Raw genomic sequence first — 24,046 nt, 5'->3', positions numbered from 1 at the left:
TCGTGCCATGAGACAGGCACAGGAAATGATACGAAGGGAAAGAGACATATATATTTGAAACGACGAATGAAGACGCTCTCGAGCATCGCGACACCTCCTTCGCGAGATTACTACTACGCTTTATTATAGTTTTGTGAGAAATTGAACGCACAAAATGTTCGAGATATTACTTGGACTGGCAGCACTGATTCTTGAGTGGAATTCTTACTTTGGTGCATTATATTGATTAAAGTTTCGAGTATGGATATCGACGAGAATGTGTATAGTATCATAGTATACTTTCCAGTTATTTTTAGCAGTTTCTTATTGTTATTTTTTTGTTTTTTTTTTTATTAATGTCCTAAGATATGCCAAGATTTAAGATTATTGGTGTAGAATATATTGTAGTATTTTTTACTTTATTTTTATCCGCTTCTTGGAATTAAATTGCAATCATTTCGTTCGTTAGCGAAAATCGGCCATTTGATTTAAGACCAAGGTCTAATATCAACAAATTCATACGTATCAATTAAAGAATATGACAAAGATAGAAACAAGATACATATGATCTTCTACCAACGACAGCAACTAATTACGGGAATAAGAAAAAATGGAATGACCAGGATTTTTAAAAAAGTATAGAGATTAAAATAACGCCATTGCGTCTGGTCGAGGCAACTGTTTAACTCGGCTAGCCAATACGAGCGGATGAAGCAATTGTCGTACGAGAGAGTGTCAAAGTGAAAGGACCGTGCGTTATCATTATGATATCATTGCAAGCGATCCAATCTACTTAATATTGTAATGGCGGTGTAAGCTTGATTAAATCAGGGTTAGGACAAGCGAGATGAACCGGTTACAAGGTCGTCGAGTTTTTCACTAATTTCCCACGCTGGAGAAAGTACGTACTTATCTGAAAATAGTACTGGAGCTCGATAATTGCAAATTTTTTTACAGCACCTGAGATGCTTATGGAGTACGTAAAAATTGTTAAAATTACGTCTTTGTGTACATTTTCGAGATATCGATGGAAATTTTGGTTTCTTGGAAATTTTTGTTAGAAGCCATTCGAATTCTATGTGTAGGGCATTTATGCTATTTCTTCCCAGCGTTTTTCTCGTAAACGATAAGCGTAAGGAAAAAAATGAAACAGGAAAACGATGAATGGTTCAAGATGAACTACATATCCACGATAATATTCTTCATGGGGCAAGTAGAATAGAACAGCTGCAAATTACAGAACGAAGGAGACTTGGAACAAAAGAAAAAAGGGTGATTTTTATTTCCTGTGTGAAACTCCCTTTTTATCCAACATTCATCTCGACAAGCAGAGGAATAATATGAAAGAGAGTTTCTTAAGTAGCGTCGTTAAATATAAGACTCTATCGCCATTTTTATGTCACAAAATGTAAATCACATTTTACACGGCATTCACAGCCTGTATAGCTTCAACAGATATTAAACGACGTATTAAAAAACGTAGTTATCAAAATCTAAGTGTTTATCAACATTCTAGCGATAATGATCGAAGATAAGACAAAACTGAATTCATAGTATCGGCCCGCTAAATTCAAGCGTCGTAGAAATGACATCTCGTATGCAGCAAGCTAATAATTTCACGCTTTTCAAACGGTCTAACGCACGACCATGCTCGGTGTTCCTGTCACGTTCCATAGCTGTTCTCAGATGCATCGTGAGTGCGTTTTTGCCGTCACTGAATGGCCGTTGTAAATCAAACCCGAGGTGTCTCTGCCGCTCCTCCTGTCGTTCTAGGTATACCATATACCCAGATAGAGACGGGACTCGCACAAGTATCTGTTTCTTGAAACGATACACACGAGTGTAATGTCACGCCACCACTCAAAAACCGCACTTTTACCGGCGCCATTTGTATCGATTCAATGGCCGCTGCTAACCGCTACGATTCTAACGCGAGTCCTTGTGATGAATATCGCGTCTCGTGCTAAAGATGACATGTCGTTCGAGCAGTTGACAAGTACAAACGCGGCTCATACGAACTTTTGTGCTGATACGAATGGATTTCTCAATCGTAATCGAGCAACTTTCTGAGAAAGATAAGACGATAAGTAAATCTACCTAACCTAAAATTAGCTACGTTTCGATCGTTTCTAACAGGATCCTAAAGAACCTTTACAAAACAAATCAAAATTTTATAATAATTCAACCAGTTGAGTGGAAAATGTATGTAGTACACGTATGTATGTACGTATTGTACGTATGTGTATTTATTTCTAGAGAAAACTTTTCAAATAACGACGAGAAGAATTAATATCAAAATTAATGTAACACAATTGGAAGTGAAATATGTATGAAAAAAATCAGAATGGAAGCAATGGAGAAAGCAAGCCTCTAACCACATCTGAACAATTTCTACAAAATTTCTGTAAGACTTTATGAATTTAAATTAGTCGTTTTGACTAGTAGATAGTTTCTAATGTAACCTTTCTGCATAGTTGAGATTATTTGCATTATTTGGGTAATCTTAGGAATGATTGAACAAAGGATTGAATATTGAATTAGCAAGCAGAGTTAGGATATTGAGATGATTTCGTTAATCATTGTTGTTTAATTTAAGGAATTTTGCTTTTAGAATCTACAAACAATGCTTCATTGTTCATTGTTCTGACGCTTTATAAATTTCCGGTATGTGTATTATTTCTGTTGAAAATTGTGGATCTTTGAAGCCGAAATAATGTTATAGGAACACTAAATTTATACTGAGGATTAATATTAAAATAATGATATATTTATTTCATGGACGATTCCTTATATATTCATCGATACACATTTGCACGTGTCTCAGCACTTTCTTCCAGTTAACCGACTGAACAGTTTACATTCCTTTGTTTTCGAGACGCTGCGCACACACATACTTCCACACACTGATATTCACATACAAGTATCTCTACTACGCATTTAACCCAGTCCAGCACAGAAAATTATACATATCTCAACAATTTCTAAAGAATCATGTGTCTATCGTCCAAGAAACGTTCAGTGAAATGTCAACCTTCGACGCGTACGTACTACGAGTTTAGCCTGCTAAATGATTGATTCCATTGCGCCAAGATCGATCAGAGTTTATGTGCGAAGGTCGCAATCTTGACAAATTGCCTGTCCTTGATACGAAGGTAGCTACTGAAGCGAACTTTCTTCCAGATTTTTACGATAAGCACTCGCCAAAATTTTTTTACGCATCACGTAAAGCAGAGAAGATCCAGATTGACGTTGGTATCATTTGAAAATTCCCCTGTTACGTATCTCGATTGTTTCTTTCTATTGCAGCTAAGTGATTGCGGATTTTGTCACTAGGTGGTATTGCCAACCCAACATTTCAATATTCTCACGTATTTTTCCTTTTGTTTCTTTAAATATCTTTATCCAATTCAAGTTCTAGCCAATTTTAGTGTTTCCCATACACACTTACATTTTAATACCTTTATACAAGCTTTTATTTGCAGCATTGCTTCTAGTTCAACATTTTCCAAACTACTTCTCTTTCCAAATAAACCTATCTTCCACTTTTTTCTCTATGGAGGATTGCAAATATTTTTCTGTAGAATTATTCTATTCCCTTAACTACCGATACTGTATTTTTTTAAACATGTGCATTCTATGGGGTTGGCAACTAAGTGATTGTGGATTTTGTCAACTTAACTCCAACCTAACCTCAACCTAACGCCACCTAATGACAAAATCCGCAATCACTTAGTTGCCAATCCAATATCAGAAGATGTAAATCCTACGTCTTCAAATGCTGCACGAATGTTTTACGTACTAAAATATTCAAGGAAAAGTGGATGAAGGCTGAGAATACGAAGTTGGATCAATTTGGTAGAAAGTCGTTCTCGTCCAGCCATTAACTCTTTTCGACAGCCTTTTCCATTTCCACCTACTTTCCCAGCTTCGATTTGGAATTCCTACAAGGGAGCGCTTCCACAGCTACTTCGCTATTCTGATTCCAATATTTTTCTCGAAAGCTTCCACCCATCTCATTATCTCTTGCTTTTCCTAACAAGAGTACAATTTTTTCTTAATCTGCAATGCACGTAACACAAAGCTCGGATCTTTAGATTTTAGTGTAACGAACAGCAATCGCCTTCCAGTTTGTAATTTCGTATTTTTCTATGATTCTAAGCATTAACAAAAATAATTAAAAAAAAAATTCATTATTTTTGGAATACGGAAGAAATTTCGAAATTTGCAGGAAATGGAAGTTGTTTGAAAAGTGTGGCATGCATTTCGGCTAACAAAATGGCGACGCTATTTCTCGCGCTCACTTCACGTTGAACAGCGTGCGCGTTTAAAACGCAACACTTGACTCGCGCGTGCCGCACTCTCTTGTTGCACGCTGATAACGCCAGAAAGAACAACGACCGACAGAAGTTTCCACTTATCTAATGTCGGCCAGCGAGATTAACGAGAATCGCGTACATCTGACATCACATAACACGAATTCCCCTTAAAAACCGAGTAAATAAAAATAAGATTTCTTTGAACTGAAATGAATCTGGATTAGATAACTGAAAAAAATCTGCAATCGCTTTTAACTTTGTTCAGATCATGTTGCTACTAGATCAGAATACTACGAATACGTGATTTGATAGGTTTTAAAAATACACCATTGAATTTGAAATAATTGTAAGAATTGAAAATAATTCTGCAAACAACATCCTGAATTAAGTTTAGTTTAATTTTTTTCTGGCAGTGAGAAAATGTTGCCTATTATTGCTTGGCAACTAAGTGATTGCGGATTTTGTCATTAGGTGGTAATGACAAAATCCGCAATCACTTAGTTTCCAACCTAATAGTTCCAGAATCCCTCATTAGGTTAGGTTTTACAAACATAATTTAATTGCAAGCTAAATCAGTGTAGACTTGAATTTTTCTTTCAGCCGACTGAGAAGTTTTGAGGCCTAAAACTCTATGGAAAGATCAATGCAATATACGTATTGGCATTTTACTATAACATAATAATTGAAGAAATAGAGCCAGGACAAAGACAAGTTGGTCATTGATTTAACATGTACAACGTCACACTCCTTTATTACACCGATCTCTACATTCTGCAAACTGTGTACAACACTCCGTATAGCAGAGAATAGCCTCGCCTTACGTATACAGAATAGTCAAACTGGTCAGTCCAAAGTCCTTTCTATCTACGTCAGTTAATTTATTGTTCGCCAAGATTAAGGTTTTCAGCGCTGAAAGGCCTGCAAACGCACCAGATTGCACTACAGCGATCTTGTTATCAGAGAGATCCAACCTTTTCAAGTTGGACAGTCCATTGAACACTCCGGAGTCAACTCGGGTCAGTTGGTTCTTCCTCAGGTCCAATTGTTCCAACTGACTGAGATCTGAGAATGCTCCTGACTCGATACTTGCTATCTGATTGTGATGCAGGTTCAAAATCCTTAAACCAATCAGTCCTTTGAAATCGTTCTTGGACACGCTGGTCAATTCATTCTCTTCGAGAAAGAGACCGTCCAACTTGTGCAATCCTCGCAGCACCCCTGGCTGAATTGAGGTTAGTTTATTGTTCTCCAAGTGAAGACGGGTCAATTCTGGCATCTGACTGAACGCTCCAGTCTCTATGCTGGTGATTTTATTGTCGTTTAACCAGAGGAACGTCAGCGACGAAGATAATCCTGAGAACGAGTCCTTGTTCACCGATTCGATGTCGTTGTGTCCCAAGTACAGCCACATCAAGTTGGACAGATCAGCGAAAGTGTCTTTGGGTATCTCGCTGATCTTATTGAAGATCAGAGATAGCGAATGCAATTGCTTCAGTTCTGAGAACAGATTCGGTGACAGAGATATAACGTTGCTGTCTAGGTCCAGCCGTTCCAGTTTCTCCAATCCTTTGAACGACTTCTTTTTCACCGCGGAGATTTTGTTACCCAGACCGAAGCTCAGCTTCGTGGTCGTTAGATTCTTGAAGGTGTTTTCTCGAATAGCCAGCAGGTTCAAGTCGTGAATCTCTAACGTTTCCTCGAATTCTTGTTGGCTGACGTCCACCAGGGTTCCCTTTTTGTCGCACACCTTGTACCCTTTTATCTGCCTGCAGGTTTGTTGTTCCTGCGATCGAACGATCGTGGAAAATAGTAAAACGATCGATAGAACGGACAGATACGATTTCAGCATTTTCAGATCGAGTTTTCACGCACCAGGTTAAGTTATTAACGATCGGATCGTGACTGACCATCCGTTCTCAGCTCTCGTATACGTTGTTCGGTGCATAACGTTTGCAGAGCCTCGATTAGATAGGGGCCACGACCTCTGACACGATTATCTGACGAGAAGGGACACGCTTCTCGCGAAAATCTGACTTTCAACCTTATTTACGCATCCAATACCTTATCAACGTTACGATTTCGTCCCACTTCCGAGCATCTTGCCACCACGCATCGTTTCTTCCACGCTACGTTATCGCTTGTTTTCCAATAAAATTCTTTTCCACACTGCAGTTGACGAATTGTTGGGAATCGCGTGTAATATCGTGACCGTTTGATTTTTCTGCCATCCACGACTGCCTCAGAAGCTGTATGAGAATATGAACGGGGAGCGTACGGTTGAATAATCTGAATAGCAAGCGATAAGCACTGTTGCAGGCTGATTGTGTAGCAAGATACTGTAAATAGGTGTCAAGCGGTGGAAGACTGATTGCACGAGGGAAAATGGTGTAAATATTAGAAGACGAGGTGAAATCCTATATCATCCTCAGAAACAGAGACAAATCCTCTTGAATCCTTAACGGTCGACGATCAATTGCTGAATTGCAAGCGAATACAGATCAGATTCTAAAGATTAACTTCTTAGTAGTGAAAGTAACACCTAATTTGATGTAGTATCGTGGACAGATTGCCTAAGGAATATCTGCTGAACCATAAACAATGTTGCGAGAAAGTCTAAGTGCCGACAGCATAGACCTAACCTCAACCTAACCTCAACCTAACCCCAAAAGGGTCTGGAAACTTCAATGGGCCGAGTGGTCCATCAATGTGTCGTTGGTCCTTCAGTCGAATAGTTACGCGGTGGAAGGTCTACGTGACTGTTAGGTTGAAGACACGGACAGTGGTGCAATTAAGAAAATCACTGATCGTTCGAATGGTTTCGCGTAAATTGAAACGTTCCACGAGCAAGGTGAGTCAAAATTCAGACTTTAGATGTACTGACAGAATTTGTTACGTGAATCCAACAGAGTGACAGTTAAGAATGTTAGAACAGAGTGTCTGGAGAGCTGATTTTGGGAAGGTTTATATATACCATGGGTTTGGCTCTTATGGAGAGGGCGTTGCCGGGGCCCAAGGTCACAGGTGGCCATACTGTTACTGTTTTCTCACACTGCAACACTCTCTACGTTGTTGTTTCGATGGCCAGCGAGATATTCTTGGTTTTTCTATTGCTAATTTATGGCTCTGTGACATGACCATGATCGCGGACGGTTACGGAACACGTATGTGGTGAGGCTGTGAGAAAAGACAAAGGGATTGCTTAAGGGAGAAAGACGAATTACCAGGCAGTCGTTAACTAAGAGTGGAGTTGTGAGGAGTGGAGAGTGGACTTGCCAAGTTGTTATGAGTTGTAAACTACTAACTGTGAGTTGCGAATTATCCATTTAGTTATCTTAATTATACAGTACTACTGTATTCAGTTCATGTTAAATGACCATCGTTTCCTGTTTAATCCATTGTAAATAGATGCATCTACCAATAAACTTATGATTTAGGATATAAATCATTGGGAACCCTAATTTCTAATATTTCTGAATAAATAAATCCTATGGCGGTAACATGAAATTCTCTGCTCGTGCCATCGATCAGATCGCCATCGTAAAATTCAATATATCGTCTAACGTTACACGCCAGCTAATTCTTTAACGATCTGATCATAATTCTTAAACATCTGAATAATTTTTTAGCTTTACCCCACCTTCTGTAAGTGTCCTGTTCTTTACGAACAGTTAACGTGCGTAAGCAATTGATGATGACCTTATGTGCACGTGTCAGAAAATTCGATAAAGTGCAAGTATTCGGTGCATGGATTTCAGCGTACCCCAGTTGCGTGCAGGTGCACTGAAACAAGCCGGGGAGCTACGAGAGGAAAAAAGAGGAAAAGCCAGTTTCACGGGAAGTCGAGACACGACCGTGAACTTGCGTCGGTTTTTCCGACTACTGTCGACAAGAGGCCGGCCTTTTTTCCACGACCTACATCCCCCTCCACAAGGCCATTCTTCAAAACGCGCCTTCTGCTTTTCCAGGCTAATTAAGCGATTCGAAACGGGTCTAATTATTCCAGCGACCGATCCGCGTGATCTCGAGCGTTCGGATTGTTGGGCGAGGAGTGGCAAGGTGGCAGGAATAAATCGTTTTTCGAGGAGCGATGGGAAGATCGGGCGAAAGAGAGCGAAGGAGTAGGGATAGAGAGTGGTGGGGGAAAAGAGGAGAATGGCACGGCAGGAAGGGGATGAGGCGCGCGCGGAACAACGTTGCTCGTTGGATGGAAACGAGGGTCGATACTTCTGGCCGAGAAATATCGTCGATAAATTTCCGCTTGTCGCCGATACGTAGATGCCTCTCTCGTGATATTTTGTTGCCGTGACGGTTTCTAATAAAGCCGCGGCACCGAACTTTCCTCTGGGGAAGAACCAGGCTATCGATCCTGCGACTCGCGGAACGATCTTCCAAGATACTAAGGCGCTGTTGCAATTCGGCACGAGAAAGTCCGAGTCTGACGAATTAAGACGAATGTCGCGGTGGCCATCGATGACTCATCGATCTTCGGTCGGTTAGCTGTTCGTGACGCGTCCAGCGTCCAGATTTGTTTGTATTTGCTGACAGAGAGGTCGGTGGAGAAGTAGAGTTTCTGATTGTTAGATGATAACGAGTAGGATCATTCTATTTTGGAAAACCAGACGAGTTTTCTTTTTATTATTTAATTCGTATCTTACAATTTGTCCAGCTGGACATTTGGTAAATTTTTCTAGCTTAATTGCTAAATAAAAAAAGTGGATGGCTAACCCCAGCGGGATACCATCTTTGAATTTGACTAGTTTATTTCTTTAGTGAGGTTAGTGGGGTATTTACTTTTTAATCTTCTTTCTATGAAAATTTAGCCGATATTTTCGCTGTTCGGTGGAAATGTCAGGTGAGTTTGTAAATTTGTGGGTGTTTTTAAAGTAACAGAAGAAAAAGACGAAATTTCATTCTTGAAGAAGCAAATTTTTACTTTTTCCCGGAGAATAAGAATTGCAGTATTTTGAAAGATTCTTTTCTCACTGAAGTATGTGCCATCTGATGGTAACTTTTTCTCAATATGATTTTGAGAAATAAAATAATCAAACAGGAAGATGGTATCCCACCAGGGGTAGAGCCATCCTCTTTTTATCATTTAGCAATAAAGCTAGAAAAATGTAAAGTACAAATTAAATAATAATAATAATAATAATAATAAAAAAACATGATCTTGAACTTAGGAATCACGTGTGTTTTAACAGAACAGTGGTAAAGTAGGAAATCGTAGACCGACTGGATAATTGCGAGAACTTTCTGCTTCAATTGCTTTTTCGTATTGGGTAATTGGCTGTCTCACGATGGACATTATTCTATCGCTTCTTTCTATTCAGTTTCATACCTCTGTTTTCTGCAGTTTGATTTATAATCAGAAAAGAGGAAATGAACGTTCTATTTCATTACAGAAAGTCCACAGTTGCGGTTAGCTTTTTATCTCGGTTCCTTTGGAAGATGGGAAAAGAACGACGACGAAAAAGAACGGTCGAGTCTGTTGACATATGTTACACGTCAGATTTCTGTCAGACCTGTAATTTTTCGCGATCGCGTTCCTTTGTGCCCGAACGATTAACCCATTTCCGCTGAAGATCGTTCTTTGTAAGAGGAGGTGTATGAGGGTAATTGTTCAACGTTTCTACATGACGTCACGGGAAACTTGGAAAATTTAGAAGAAAATCTACGGGAACGATGTTCTGAGAACTGCGAATTCCATAAAATTGTCTACGTCCTTTTGCAAAATATTACATTTGACAATTATCATTCCGAACAAAGCTCGCACAATACTCAGTTCAGTCTGAATAAAACGAAACTTTTTCGATCTATTCCGAAAGATAACAAGAGTTTCGTCGAACTGGAAAATTCCACGAATCTGTGAAAATGTGGTCGTAAGATTTACGAAAGCGATTAAAGTTGTTCAGTTTTATGAAACAGAATAGCTAAAAAAGGAAGAGGAAAAGGAATACATTTTTACAAGCTTTGCTTTTTCGTCAAATGTTACGTAAAATGTTAGCGGCACAGCCAATTACCTTTGAAATTCTAAATTCGCCACTTATCACGTCCGTGACACCTTTTTTGGCATCGAGTCGATCACCTGAACGATGGCAGCGGCGATTTTCAAGGCTGGCGCGCCTCCTATCGACAAACTTTCTACAAGGAATCGGTGAAAAGCCGAGAAGAACGATCCTCCTTCCTCTCGCCTGCGAGGTCGTTGAACGACGCGACGACGCGACACCAGCGCCCCATTCGCTCGCCTGCTGCACACAAACGCGCGAAAGAGGAAGTGGCGCTATGAAACGTATTATGAGCAGCGTTTCACACCTGTTTTATATATAGAAATACGTGCAACTATTTCTGCTGCTAGCTGTCTTACGTAATAACATAGGCCGTGAATGTTAATGCAGCTGTGGGAAATTTAAAGGTACGTAATATGTAAAAATATATGAAACATCGAAAGCGTAGCGCTCGTTGCAAAATTTCATGCGCGAGACGAATTTATGCTTAGGTTCTACATTTTCACTTGCATTTAGAAAAATATGAATTTCCATAAACCTTTGTTCTTCAAACATCGTTACACGTGGCAACGAGTATAAAATGTAATTTAAAGGATCACGATACGCTACGTCCTGCCACTGATATCATATCGACAAATTTACTTCTGATTCCGTGGAAAGAATTCTTTTTTCTTTTTAATTAACAAAACATTACAACCTTAAGCGAATAAAAAAGAAACAAAATAGAGGAACAAAACGGTGATACGAATTCTGTGACAGCGATTGGGGTTAGGTTGAGGTTAGGTTAGGTTAGGCATAAAGAATACGTGTGAAGGTTTCGCGCGAATGTACAGTTCGTTCAATTTGACAAAACGTTCTGTTCTAAACTATTGTTGGTTGGCAACTAAGTAATTGCGGATTTTTCATTAGCTGGTATTGTCGAAATCTGCAATTGCTTAGTTGCCAACCTAATATTTTAGAGTAACTAACGAACTTACACACAGATGCAGGAACGAGACGCTGTGACCCGAACACGCGTAAGTCATAAAGGAACAATAAACTGTTTGTCAGGCGTGGAACACCTGACGCTTTTTGCAGGTAAATAACGAGGCAATCGCGCGGCCTTGCGTTGCAAACGATAGTCGCAAGGCCACGCATGCTCATTATGTGCCCTTCGCGTACGAAAATCCACGAATCGAACACGGCAATATATCGGAGGTCGGACGAGCTTCCGCTTGTCCATGCGTCGTCGACCATCCGACGAATTTCAATGAATCGCGGACAGAAATGTAAAAAAAAACAATCATTTTCTCTGACAATACAACTCATTGATCCTTTTTTTCTTCTTCTTTTTCGCGAACGGAGATGTGTTTTTCTTTTCTTGTATCTTTTAGCCAAATTTGATTTATCTTTTATTGAAGACTTTCGCAAATGATTTTCTGGCTAATTTATTTTACCAATTACTCACAGTAGCAACGTATTTGTATATGAAACAGGATGCTGTACAGTTTAAATTTATTTATTGTTTGATTAATTAACAACTTGTTAAAGTACAAAGTTCTGGAAGCTATATGCCATTGCTAAAAAATTTAACAACAGTCGTCTTAGTTGCAAGCCCCTCGATTTTCAAAAATGCATTTTGCACAGCAAAGAATATGTTTTTTCTTTACTACGCATGCCCTTTTTCTCTCTATCATACAGCAGACATTTTGATTGAGGTTAGGTTGAGGTTAGGTTAATTCACAACTTCTTAGAGTACAACGTTCTGGAAGCTATATCCCATTGCTAAAAAATTTAACGACAGTCGTCTTAGTTGCAAGCCCCTCGATTTTCAAAAATGCATTTTGCACAGCAAAGAATATTTTTTTTTCTTTACTACGCATGCCCTTTTTCTCTCTATCATACAGCAGACATTTTGATTGGGGTTAGGTTGAGGTTAGGTTAATTCACAACTTCTTAGAGTACAACGTTCTGAAAGCTATATGCCATTGCTAAAAAATTTAACGACAGTCGTCTTAGTTGCAAGCCCCTCGATTTTCAAAAATGCATTTTGCACAGCAAAGAATATTTTTTTTTCTTTACTACGCATGCCCTTTTTCTCTCTATCATACAGCAGACATTTTGATTGAGGTTAGGTTGAGATTAGGTTAATTCACAACTTCTTAGAGTACAACGTTCTGCAAGCTATATCCCATTGCTAAAAAATTTAACAACAGTCGTCTTAGTTGCAAGCCCCTCGATTTTAAAAAATGCATTTTGCACAGCAAAGAATATTTTTTTTTCTTTACTACGCATGCCTTTTTTCTCGCTTCCAGACCGCAGACATTTTGATTATCCTGTTAGAAAATAAGTGTGCTTACATAATAGTCGGCAGTTGTATCGCTGATGATAGAAACAAATTGGCGGCGCAACAATTATACCGTGACAGACAATTATTGACTGTGGCATTCACTACACGCCTTCCATCGTTTTCTAAGCGTTTAATGTCGTGTTTCTATAAATCGTGTCTGGTTTCGGTGATTTTGTAATCGTCTACGCGGAAACGTTCATCGCAATTGGTAACGAACGATATATCTCGGGTGTTTGGTTCGAAACGAGTGGCTCTTCTTCTCGCAGCACGACTTTCACTTTTTTTACTCGCTTTTCTTCGCTCTAGACTTGTCCTTCTACCACTTTCATATCTTACACGGTTAAAAACCTGGAAAGTTTAATCATTTCGATCTACGGAATTTTAGAAAGTTAGCTTCTTTTCGTTGCCTATGTCGATACGCAGATATTGTTCTTAAATGTTCGCTATGTGGAACATTGGCGGAAAATGGAGACGAGATCAAGTACATTTTGAAATCTAACATTTGTATGGAAGCTTTTAAAAAGTATTGGTTTGGTAACTGATACCACCTAACGACAAAACCCGCAATCACTTATTTGCAGATCACCTAACCTCAACCTAACCTCAATACGTAGAAAGTAGCAGAAAGAAAGAAACTTAAAAATTTTGTCGATAACGAACCAGAATCTAACTTGTAGGTGTTTGAAAGCTCTCAATTATATGATATTTACCACACGACTAATTATGTCTTAAATAAATTCCAAAGTTGGTACTCTATCAACATCACTAAGCGAATAAACCTTCTAACCTCAAAAACTATCTACCAGCGTTTACCATACGATACATATCAGCCTTAATTTAATTAAAACACCTTCTCTTTCGCACAATTATATTATTAACTGTTTCATTGTTATTTCACTCTTCACTGTTTACACGTATTTCATTTCTTCTTTTTATTTCAGTTAAACATCCTGTGATTATCCCATTAAACATAAAAGCTCACTCAACTTGTCCATCATTTTCAACGATTAAACAGGATTATCATTTGATAGCCGATCCACGATATTACACGTGTCCGTAGACAGAAATACCGTATGCACTTTGCGTACAAAGAAACCGCCGACGTTCCTCCACTTCCGGTTGCATTCATCCGCCTCGAGCACACGGTATACGGATCGTATAAAACGCATAAACAGAGGGAACGGAAATTGGTAATGATGAAAACGCGTAGCAGAACGATGCTTCGTGTTTTTATTACGGCGAGCCAGTCGGTTGGAAGCGTTTAAAAGAATATTCCGACTGACGGCAAGATAAATCTCGCCGCGTCGTTTCTACGATCGTTTCTATGAGAGCGGTTCTCTCTATAAAACGGATGGAACCATGAAGAATCATTTCTATGAGCGAACGTTTTTATATGAAAGAGGTGGCTTCACATAGCATCGTTTCAGCGAAACAGCGTTTCTTTATACAAAAAAAAAAAAAAAAAAAAAAAAAAAAAGGAGAAGAAGAAGTGGCAGACCCATGCAAGATCTCTTAACGCTATTTTTCTGTACAAAAGATAAATCTCAGTGCAGGAAAATACATGGTAAAGAATGGAATGGGCCTTAGCGGAAAGGTAAATGGGGCTTTCGTTGAAGAGAAGCCTGTTCGGATTTTGAAATCCAGTTGAAAAGGATAACGTACCGAGTGTGTCGTTTTAACTTCGTTGCCTGGCTTTCAAGTTACTAATATTTTTTATTAATAAGAAGCTCCGTATTAAAATTCGTCCAGTGAAATCGACGAAATTTACGATGTTCGTTACTTTGTTAAATACTAACATTAAATGACCTTCGTCATTTAATAAACGAGGAAGAGGATATATTTGTAGATTTGAACGAATTATTCGCGGCTGATTTGCGAACAAAAGTGGAAGCAGAAATTCGAAGGCTTGTCCTTGAATGTTGATGCAGCTCGGAGATATTCTAGTCGCTCGGTGAAATTTGACTTTCAAATAATTATAAATTGCCTTGCCTCGTACGATTCGTCGTTTCGCATAAGCTACAGTGTTACAGATAAACAAACCGAAATGTACAATTTCACCGAAAAAAAAGCGAAAAGAAATATAAATAAAAAATTGTTACTTATACGCTTGATATTTGAAAGTATATTCTATGATGTATCGTTTTCCAAGATGATATGTAAATATGTTGAAGAATTCCTTGATTATTTCAAAAGTAATATCTTAAAACGATATTTAATATTTCGTAGCGTTTCGTACATTCGGAATTTTGACAATAGCAACATGCAAAAAGCAGTCTGAAAGCGGAAAGAAAGTTTCGAAATGAGACGTACTCTGCCGTTTCCATAACCTATACGCGGCTCTGACATCTACTTTGAATATTACACGTGTCGAACGAGACTCGTCGAAATGCCAAGTAACCTTCGCTATTCCAATCAACTTGTACACGAGCACGTTTCCGGCCTGCCGCTCAATTTCGCCTGAAATTGCACGCGCCATGAAAAAGTAAATTCTTTGTCAGCCATAAAAATATCCCGTCTGTCACCTATAGGTCCAGCCACCATCTTTTCACCACCTATAATCTATGGCGAATAGAAACGAAAATGGCCGACCGACACGCGAAGTCTAATAGTAGGTCAACGCACTATTGCGTTATCCTATTGGTGTGTTAATTAACAATAGAACAAACAGAACAAATTCCGGAAACTTTTTGTTTTTAGTATATCTAAAAATTGGCAAGCGCTGCTTTTAGGAAAATCAATTTTAACGAAAATGTAAACATGATTGGCACAGTGAGTAGTAGAAAAATATTAATACAGGTTAGGTTTTCCTGTGAAACATACAATTTTTTTCGTAACACATATACTTTTGTGTAAAAAATTTCAACGTTTCGTAATTTATTAGCTTGAAGCAGCTGTATAGTGACACGTACACAGTCGATCGCGTTTTCAACGAAATTTCACATTTCGATTACAATTACTCTTCGAACCGCTTATCATCGTAAATCGTAATTAGCTCGTAATAATTAGTTGTTTGAAATTAAACGAGTTCGAAGCTCGTTACGGGTTTGAGTAACCGTTTGACTCGTTCCTTTGGAAGTAACTACACGTTAGTACGTTAGATATGGGGAATGGCGGATGAATTGGAACGAAGAGTACGGGACAGAATGGCGCTCTTGACATTAGGCGTGGCAAGAAAGTTGCGATTCCGTTCTCGTAAGAGCGCACGGTATCGTGACGGTAATGTGTTCGGTTGTGGTTGCTTCGTGCCGTGGAAATTATCGTAGCGGTCGCATAAACAGTTTGTTTTAGTCGTAATGGCGTTTGTATGCATCGCAGCTAGCTTTCAAGACTTTAGTTTCAACGAACGATAGATTATTATTAACAACAACACGAAGCAGGACCGTTAACGTCTCTGACGAATCGAAAAGAAAAATCATACAGACGATTAATTTGTAATATTCTCGTCAAGTTTGAGAAATTTTCGAAAGATTGAGGAACGCGATTAAACTGAAATGATCCGTAGCAGCATCGAATTGCGAAATCACACACGAAATCAAATCTGCCATCTGAAAAAAATTGCGTCGAACAATGTAGAAAATTACCGAAGAATCCACGTTTTCTACCAATTGCACAATCTACCGTGTTTTGACCTTTCCATACGATCCCTCTCTCCGCTTATTTCTCGGCTACAATCGCTCGTGCGCGTTACATAAAATTCAATAATTACCCAATGATTGGCATCGAATTCGAATTCGATATACGTATCTGTATTCGATCGTTTCTATCGATCGCGATATCACGTGTCCGTTCTGCAGGCGTCGAAAACAAGAAAGTTGTGTGCTCTCATGCGCGTCTCATGGTGTCTGTGTGACCTTTCGTGTTTTGCGTAACCGATATTCCAATATGAATACAATCGAGCGAGGCGCGTGGATGCTTTCGACCGAGATAAACCGAAGAATGGCGAAAAAACGCGACGAAGAAACCAATCGAGCATCTGGTCGATCTTTCTTACAACCCTCGATCGATTCTCCGTGTATTACGTAAAATCAATTTTACGTAACCTACAGAAATTTTTGAAGATTACGATTCGTATCGATTTTAGGCGCGGTTCGCCGAGGATAAATTTCACGCTTGTATACAACACCGTTGTGTGTCTAAAAGTAATTTCTTTCTGACGTTTCGCCAGCTTTGTAGTTAGAATTTAAAAACGCAGTGAAACGATGCCTCGAACAGTGTAGCGTACAACAGCGTTAAGCGTGAAAATTCGAGCCGGCAAACCTTCGAGTCTTTTACTCGAAGATAGATTTGTTATTAGAATGATTTGTTGCTTGGATTTGTTATTACAGTGATTTAACGATTATATGGTTATTAAGTCATCATGCAACGTTTATATGCAAATTTCTCCACCAGCGATGCAAACGTGATTGTAATTTAACAAATAACACTTGCAAGGCCGCATATAAACGAGCAACGTAACGTGGCTTTCAATTTGGCAAGTATATATTTTTAAGGCTCGTTAAATGCGAGCAACGCGAAATCGTTGGAATTTCGTAATTGTGACGCCACGCAATTTCGTAGCTTTATATTATAGCAGGATTACAAGCTTGTGTGCGTTGAACCATTATGTCCGTTACAGACCACGTGTTGTGTCGTGATTTCGCGTGTTATAGCGATATCGCGTGGCACTTTGACGAACTAATATCTTTAACAATAATCTTAGTATTTTGAATACAATTTTAATAATAATATCAACGCGTAAATGCCGTGTTATTTTGTCGTGATTATTAACTCACTATCACTTATTTACACCGATATTCAATTCTACATGTTTTAGGAAATTATTAAAATTACTGTCCTGGCAATGCTCATTCCACTGCAGAGCGGAATATTTCTGATGTTGAGAAGCGAAAATGAGATTTATAAGGAAAAAACGTTTAGAATTATAAAAATCGGTCGCCTGATTTACACGGCTAATTAAACGACGTTGTCACGATTAATAAACCGAAGGAAATTAAATCGATTTCCTGGCACTCGCGATACGCGCGTTTGGCTTTTCCCGAACGTTTGAGATAAGCGATTATCGTGGTTCGCTATCGTATTTGGTGCCAAATCGATACTGTAAGATTTGATAAAAATCTTAAGCGTTTAATTGTACAGTCGATACGCCTAATTTCCGAAAAGCTGCTTTCTTCCAGTTACGACATTTACCTTGCGTAAAATCAAATAAAATCGAAAGTAATTTTCCACATTGAAACTGAATGTCTTCATTTCTTATTCGATGAACAAATTCCCTTAAAATTAATGATTCAGAATTTGAACATTAGCAATATACTTAATAATTATGAATTTGCTATTCTTAAAAAAAAAGAAGAAAAAATATTGTTGAAATTAAACACTTTGAGGTTAAAAGTTGTCGATACAATATCTAATTATGAATTTATTATCCGGTAAAAAGAATAATTAATCTTGAAATGAACACCACAGAATTGAAAAATTGACAATGTTATTTATAATGATATTCACAGTTTAGAGTCTCAAATCAAAATTCTTAAAATTAAGCTCGCCTATGTATTAGGTTATCCGAAAAGTTTCTTTCGTTTCATAAAATGACAATAGATGAACAACAATTTCTGTTTCATATTATTTTATTGAATTAGATGTGATCCATTTCGTTCTATTCCTATTATTATGTTCGTGCATAATTCAATAAATTAATATGAAACAAAAAACATTGTGCGTCTATTATTTCCCTATCAAACGGAAGAAACTTTTCGGATAACCTAACATAAAGTACGAAGGTTGGACAAAATAATTTAGACACCTCGTATGTGTCATATATGTATGTATACATGTATATACATACATACATTTTGTCCGATCCCTGTTTCCCTCTTTATTGCTAAAACTTTTAACTTTTCAACGTAGAAGACACTTTCTGAATTTATAAAGAAAAATTGTTTAAATATAGGATGATAACGTAGGATGAAATACGAGTAGATTAAATATAATTAAAACGTACCAGAATTGGTGTGGCCGTGTCCAGCGCTGGTGCTATTCGTCGCCGAGTGAACAGCGTTGGTCGCCGCGTTCGCGACATGCTTCAACGCGCTTATCACCATCATATCTTTTATCACACTCGAATCTCCGGCTATCCCATGCAGGATATCCAGGAACACGATATCCAAACAACTATCCTCGACCGACGTAAAACCAACCGAATTACCTTGAAACTTCCAACAATCGGAAAATCAACATTCTCACCATCTTAAAATTTCTCCATTGCGATTTTCACAGCCGTGTATTGTTCGAAATATCGTTCAAAAAATCGGTTTTAACGAGATATTACAAACATCTATATTAAACTATAACTTTGCTATTATTATTAAATGTCCTAATGTTTATAGCATTTACTAGAATATTAAGTACTTTCCTGTGAATATATTTCTGCGTTAAATTAACCTTTAGATCTAAGAACGGATTACAAACACGAATTCGTTGAACTTCGTACTTAAAATCTCGTTGGATCGTTCGCAAGTTTTATGCAACCGATCTGCACAGAAAGGTGGAAGAACGCATGAAAGACGTGGGCCAAGTATAACGTAAAACGAAACAGCCGATCGTGACTGTCGTCTAGGCTCGACTAAATCGTTCCAGCACGTAGAGAACGCGAAAGCCAGCGCTGCCATCACGCACACACACACACACGCACACGGGAGCAAGGTGCCGCCCCTCTTCTTCTTTCGGCCTTCTTCATCGCAGTTTCACCTTCACGGAAGTCTTGCGAACCAGGCTGACGCGTGTAGGTGTTGGACAACACCGGTGGATCCACTCTATTTCGCCAGCTGGAGGCGGATGACCTGCGAACGTTACACGCCGCAGGCTTTGCGATAATCGAATTGTTAGGCTCGACGATTCCGCGTTTTCGACCTAGTTCATCTGACCTAGTCCAGACATCCCTGTGATATCCTCTTCCTGGACCAACGAGCGTGTACACTTTCAGAGAGATATGTAGTGAGGTTATAAAGTAAAGCATTGTGTACTATAATATAAGACAGCAATACGATAGAATAACACGTTGGGTGTCGGGGTTATACAGTGGCTACAAAAAGTATTATTTTGCAACGAAGCGTCTTTTTATTTGCTTCTACGTTTAATTTTCATAATATCAAAGCTTTGTTGTCGCATGAAAGCACTACCGGATGGTACGACGTTTAATGTACTTGGATTTAATTAATTAGCGTGAACGACGCGATAAGTAGAATGATGTGCAAACATATTTTTACATCTTCATGCTTCTTTAGTTTCGATAGAAATGCATCGTGCTGTCTCATGCACGCGTTTAGAGATTTATTTCTGCAGTGATATATACTTCCGATAAATCGTTGTGAAATTTACATATAAACGTTAGATGATGGTTTCACTCGTAACTGGTAAAGTGGGATCAGATTTCAGTCATTCTTATTTTTATATGTGGAAAAAATGTGAAATTTCTGTATGATGAAAACTTCCACCATTTAAATTTCAATAATTTAAAGTTCTCTATAAAGAATACCAAATGATCACGTATTTTTAGAGCGTAGGAAATTTTGTTCAATATATTACGAACAAAAGAACAGTCCTGGAATGAGTACAGATGCTTATTAACATTAACATCTGAACAATTTTCTAACCTTATTTTATTTCTTCCACTGACTATACATCGAGCCTTGACTCGATAAATGGCGGACAATATCGAGGCTGACAGACTTGTTTGGGGACTTCTCGTAAGAACGATTCATCTTTCTTATGGTTTCTGTGCTAGCGTGTGGTAAAGTTTTTTTAAAGATAACAAGGAGTTTACCGACTACCAGATATCGAATTACGCTGTGCCACGTTTTACAAGAAATACGAGTAGCACTGAATTTGTAAATTCTATGTTTTTGGGCTTATTTCTTATTTCTTAATAGATCTGTAGCGGCACTCAACAGCACAAATACCGCCACTCGACACAACAACTAACGGTAGCGCAGTGGTTAGCGCATTAGATTACGAACGTTCGGAACGCGGGATCGAATCCCGGCGACGAAATCCGATTTTTCTTCCACGATTCTAAAACAGGAAGAAAATAATATAGTAGTACCCCCAGCAGTGACATCTACAGCCACCAGCCACGATCATTACGGACACGACATATTCACCTCAGATCTAAGTAGTTGTGTTGTCGCTGGTTCTTCTACGTTCCTGTTTTTATTTGAAAATTATTTTCTCACACGAATCCGATCGTTTCCGAGTTTCATCAAACGTCAGGCTCAGACTCGTTGACGCAAGCGATCCGCTAAGACCGAGGTTAATAAAATTGCATTTGCGTGGATAAGTATCGGCTGCGTGAATTCCTCGACGCGAGAACCTTAACGGGGTTAATTGGTTTCCACGCGATTACACGAGTGAAGCGTCTGGGAAAAAGATACTCACGAAAACGATATTTCCTTTTTCGAGTGTCTGGAAGCCAGACGAAAATCGTGGTTCACGGGGGAATTTCGAGTTAATTAGCCGTTGCGATACGTATAAGGCACGCAACCGCGATTCGTTTGATTTTCGTAATCGGCATGGGTCACCGGTTTCGATTTGTGGAACACCCGTCCTTTTTCTCGATCGAACCGTTTGACACTGATTTGTTCGCAGATATTTTTCGCGGCTTGGTGTACTATTTAATTTTATCTGAATTTCGTTAATAACTTTGCTGTAGAATTTTGTTCATTGGTTTTCTGAAAGTCAGCGAGTCATATGTACACATGTTAAGTATAATGTCAGGAATTTTGTATTTGATTAGACAGTTAAATGCGTTCGACTTGTGTGTACGTCAATGCAAAACTATATTTCGGCGCTGTTAACGCGTGTACTCGTCGTGTAAAACAAAAAGTTACCATTTACTATAAAATCTCAAAATTTTAGTAAAAAATAATATGAATGACATTTAGTGGCATGTTTCTTGTATACTTTTAGTAAAATTGTGTATTTTATAAAAAAGAAAATGTAGAAAGAAAAAGTTTGATTATTTGATTACTGTTTTTTATAAATTGAGTATAAATAAAAGATTATTTTCCTCAATGCATTGGCTGTTACCCGAATTCCTTTGTGTACTTTATTATTTTGGGGCAATTTTTAAGCTTTTAATAACAATACCTTTTTTTCAACAATGAATCGTTAATTTTTTGTCGAATAAAAATTTTTTGTCGACGTGTATATTCGTTATTACTTGATTTATGTATTTATGTTAACTAGATATTCATATTATCATGGATTTCTTCTTTATCGAATTGTCTGATTTTATAAAAAGTAATATAATTTCACAATCTTAGGAAAAGTCATGATTTATACAATTCTACTCAAAAAATGAATCGTGGGATAGACAGTATATCCTTTATCCTGCAACCCCTATTTTCCAATTTTCTTTTCAAATTTAATTTCCAGTAAAATCTATCTGTTCTCTACCTAACCCTGCGATGTAAACAAATACTCTTACGCATACACAAATATAACCAGTGAATAAAGCACTAATAAAAAACTGCATATATCATTCGATAACACGCTAATCGCTAAAACCACCTTTACCTTCCAGTAAATACAAAAAGCAGAGAAAACAGAGTGCATCGTCTTATCGATCGGATTTTGAAAACTAAACGAATAAAGTTTGACACAAAAGCCATCAACCGCCGTTGCAGCGGAGCGTTTGTCGTCCCCAGGCGATACGCGATAATCCGTCGGGCGATCGGTGGTCTGTTTACTTCGGTAACGTTACTCGATACTCTGGTGGTAACCCAAGAGCAAACCGAGTGCCGACGGGCTGCGTGCCCCCACGATCCTTCATTCGAATTAATACGGCACCAGACGCTGGGCATCGTGCACGGTTGGTGAACGGAGGCAGGAGTCGGGTTTCATTTGCACAGGTAAAGCTCCCGTGAGCCAGGCAGGTGAACAAATCGAGGAACAAGAAAAATATTACGCGACCACCTACCTTACCGCTTGTTGCACAGCCATATCCTTCTTTCTCGCCACGCCGCTGACATGATTTTACTTTTCAACGTTACGCCGCGCTACGGAGCGGTACAAAAGTAGTGCGCGATCCAACGTGTCCATATATCTTCTTTATTTCAAGAGAAAAATCGCCGGGAAAAAATTCCGCGAGCATTCCATGGTAATGGCAGTGTGGGAACCAAGTGTCGGATTTAATTGTTCATCAAGGAGCAGTCCTGTTTCGTAATCGCTGGAACGCGCTAGTAAATGGAAACTGCACAACGCTTAATGTTACGTCGTACAGTGTACAAGGCTTGAAGTTAAAGTGACATTTATATGGAAGTGACGTAATATATGTAATATATAGACACAATACGTATTAGCATGTAGTGACTGATTTTGATGATAGTGATCAACCACGCTGCTCCAGGGTCAAGATTAGTTGGGATGAGATCGCACATCACAGAATTTGTATTTCAAATTCCTTTTTATCGTCTTATAGATAGCTAGAAAATAAAATTCTTATAGTAGGAACGAAATACAAAAGTCCATATGAAAAACCAATTTACTGTCGTTCAAAATTCAGATCATATTTTACGTTAATTTTCAACTGCAACTTTGTCATAATTTCTCCAATTCTTTTTCTTCGGTTACATCGAGCCTCGCAATTGAAATTGTAATTATAACTCGCAAAGCGGTCCGTAATTCATATTCAGATTGAAATTTTTCATTGAAGTATCTCAGTCACGAAGAATTCAATATATTTCTATTTCGTCATTCGAGAATCATTTCTTCATTGTAGCGGCCCTCGACAACAAAGCTTTCCAACGGTTTTGTCGGTATAAAGTATATCACCGAAGCGTAAATGCCGACAGGCCTAATGAGCCATCGATATCCCTACGGTCCTTTCGTCGAATATTTCGAAGAAGGCGTACGTGGCAACGATCGTGAACGCCTAAAGAAAGCGTGAGTAGTGGGGATATTGAGGGGCGACAAAAAGAAACAGTTGAGTTGTAACCGAGAAGTGAGAATAGTCAGTTAGAATGGAGAGTTGTACGTAAAGAGTGGGAAGCGAGAATTGTTAATAAATATACTGTTAAACACCGCCGAGTATTTCTTTGGCACCACCCTACACGTCCTACACTAAAATCACCTCACCATGTTCAGTATCGCATATTATTAATAAAAGTTATATGAAAAGGATATCGAACGTTGTTTTCCCACGCGAGCTTTCAATTTTTCATCGCGTCACTTTTGCATTCACCTATCGAACTCAGGCTGCGTGCGAAATAAATAATATGCAACTGGAATCCTGTTCCACTGTATCTCCTCATGCATATTCCAATACTTCCAGTTAGAGACAGATGCGGAAGATTCCCGGCGTTTCCTCATGGGGCACCGTACATTTTTACGATTACATTCTATTCCAGGCATGCTTCACGCCC

The 24,046-nt window shown here is 38.6% G+C and overlaps 1 protein-coding gene and 1 long non-coding RNA gene across 3 annotated transcripts in view; one reads left to right on the top strand and one right to left on the bottom strand.

Annotated features, from left to right (window-relative positions):
* LOC126875462 (uncharacterized) overlaps nt 1-24,046 on the top strand; it is a 114,753-nt gene that overhangs the window by 51,177 nt on the left and 39,530 nt on the right. The window lies entirely within an intron of this gene.
* On the bottom strand, nt 304-7,166 carry LOC126875448 (insulin-like growth factor-binding protein complex acid labile subunit). Its single transcript, XM_050638367.1, has one exon. It carries the CDS (start codon nt 6,142-6,144, stop codon nt 5,113-5,115), a length of 1,032 nt encoding a protein of 343 aa, XP_050494324.1. The 5' UTR covers nt 6,145-7,166; the 3' UTR covers nt 304-5,112.

The sequence above is a fragment of the Bombus huntii genome, chromosome 18, assembly GCF_024542735.1.
Source record: "Bombus huntii isolate Logan2020A chromosome 18, iyBomHunt1.1, whole genome shotgun sequence".
NCBI lineage: Eukaryota > Metazoa > Arthropoda > Insecta > Hymenoptera > Apidae > Bombus > Bombus huntii.
Note: the sequence above shows the minus strand (reverse complement) of the source record. Positions and strands in the feature narration are given on the sequence as shown.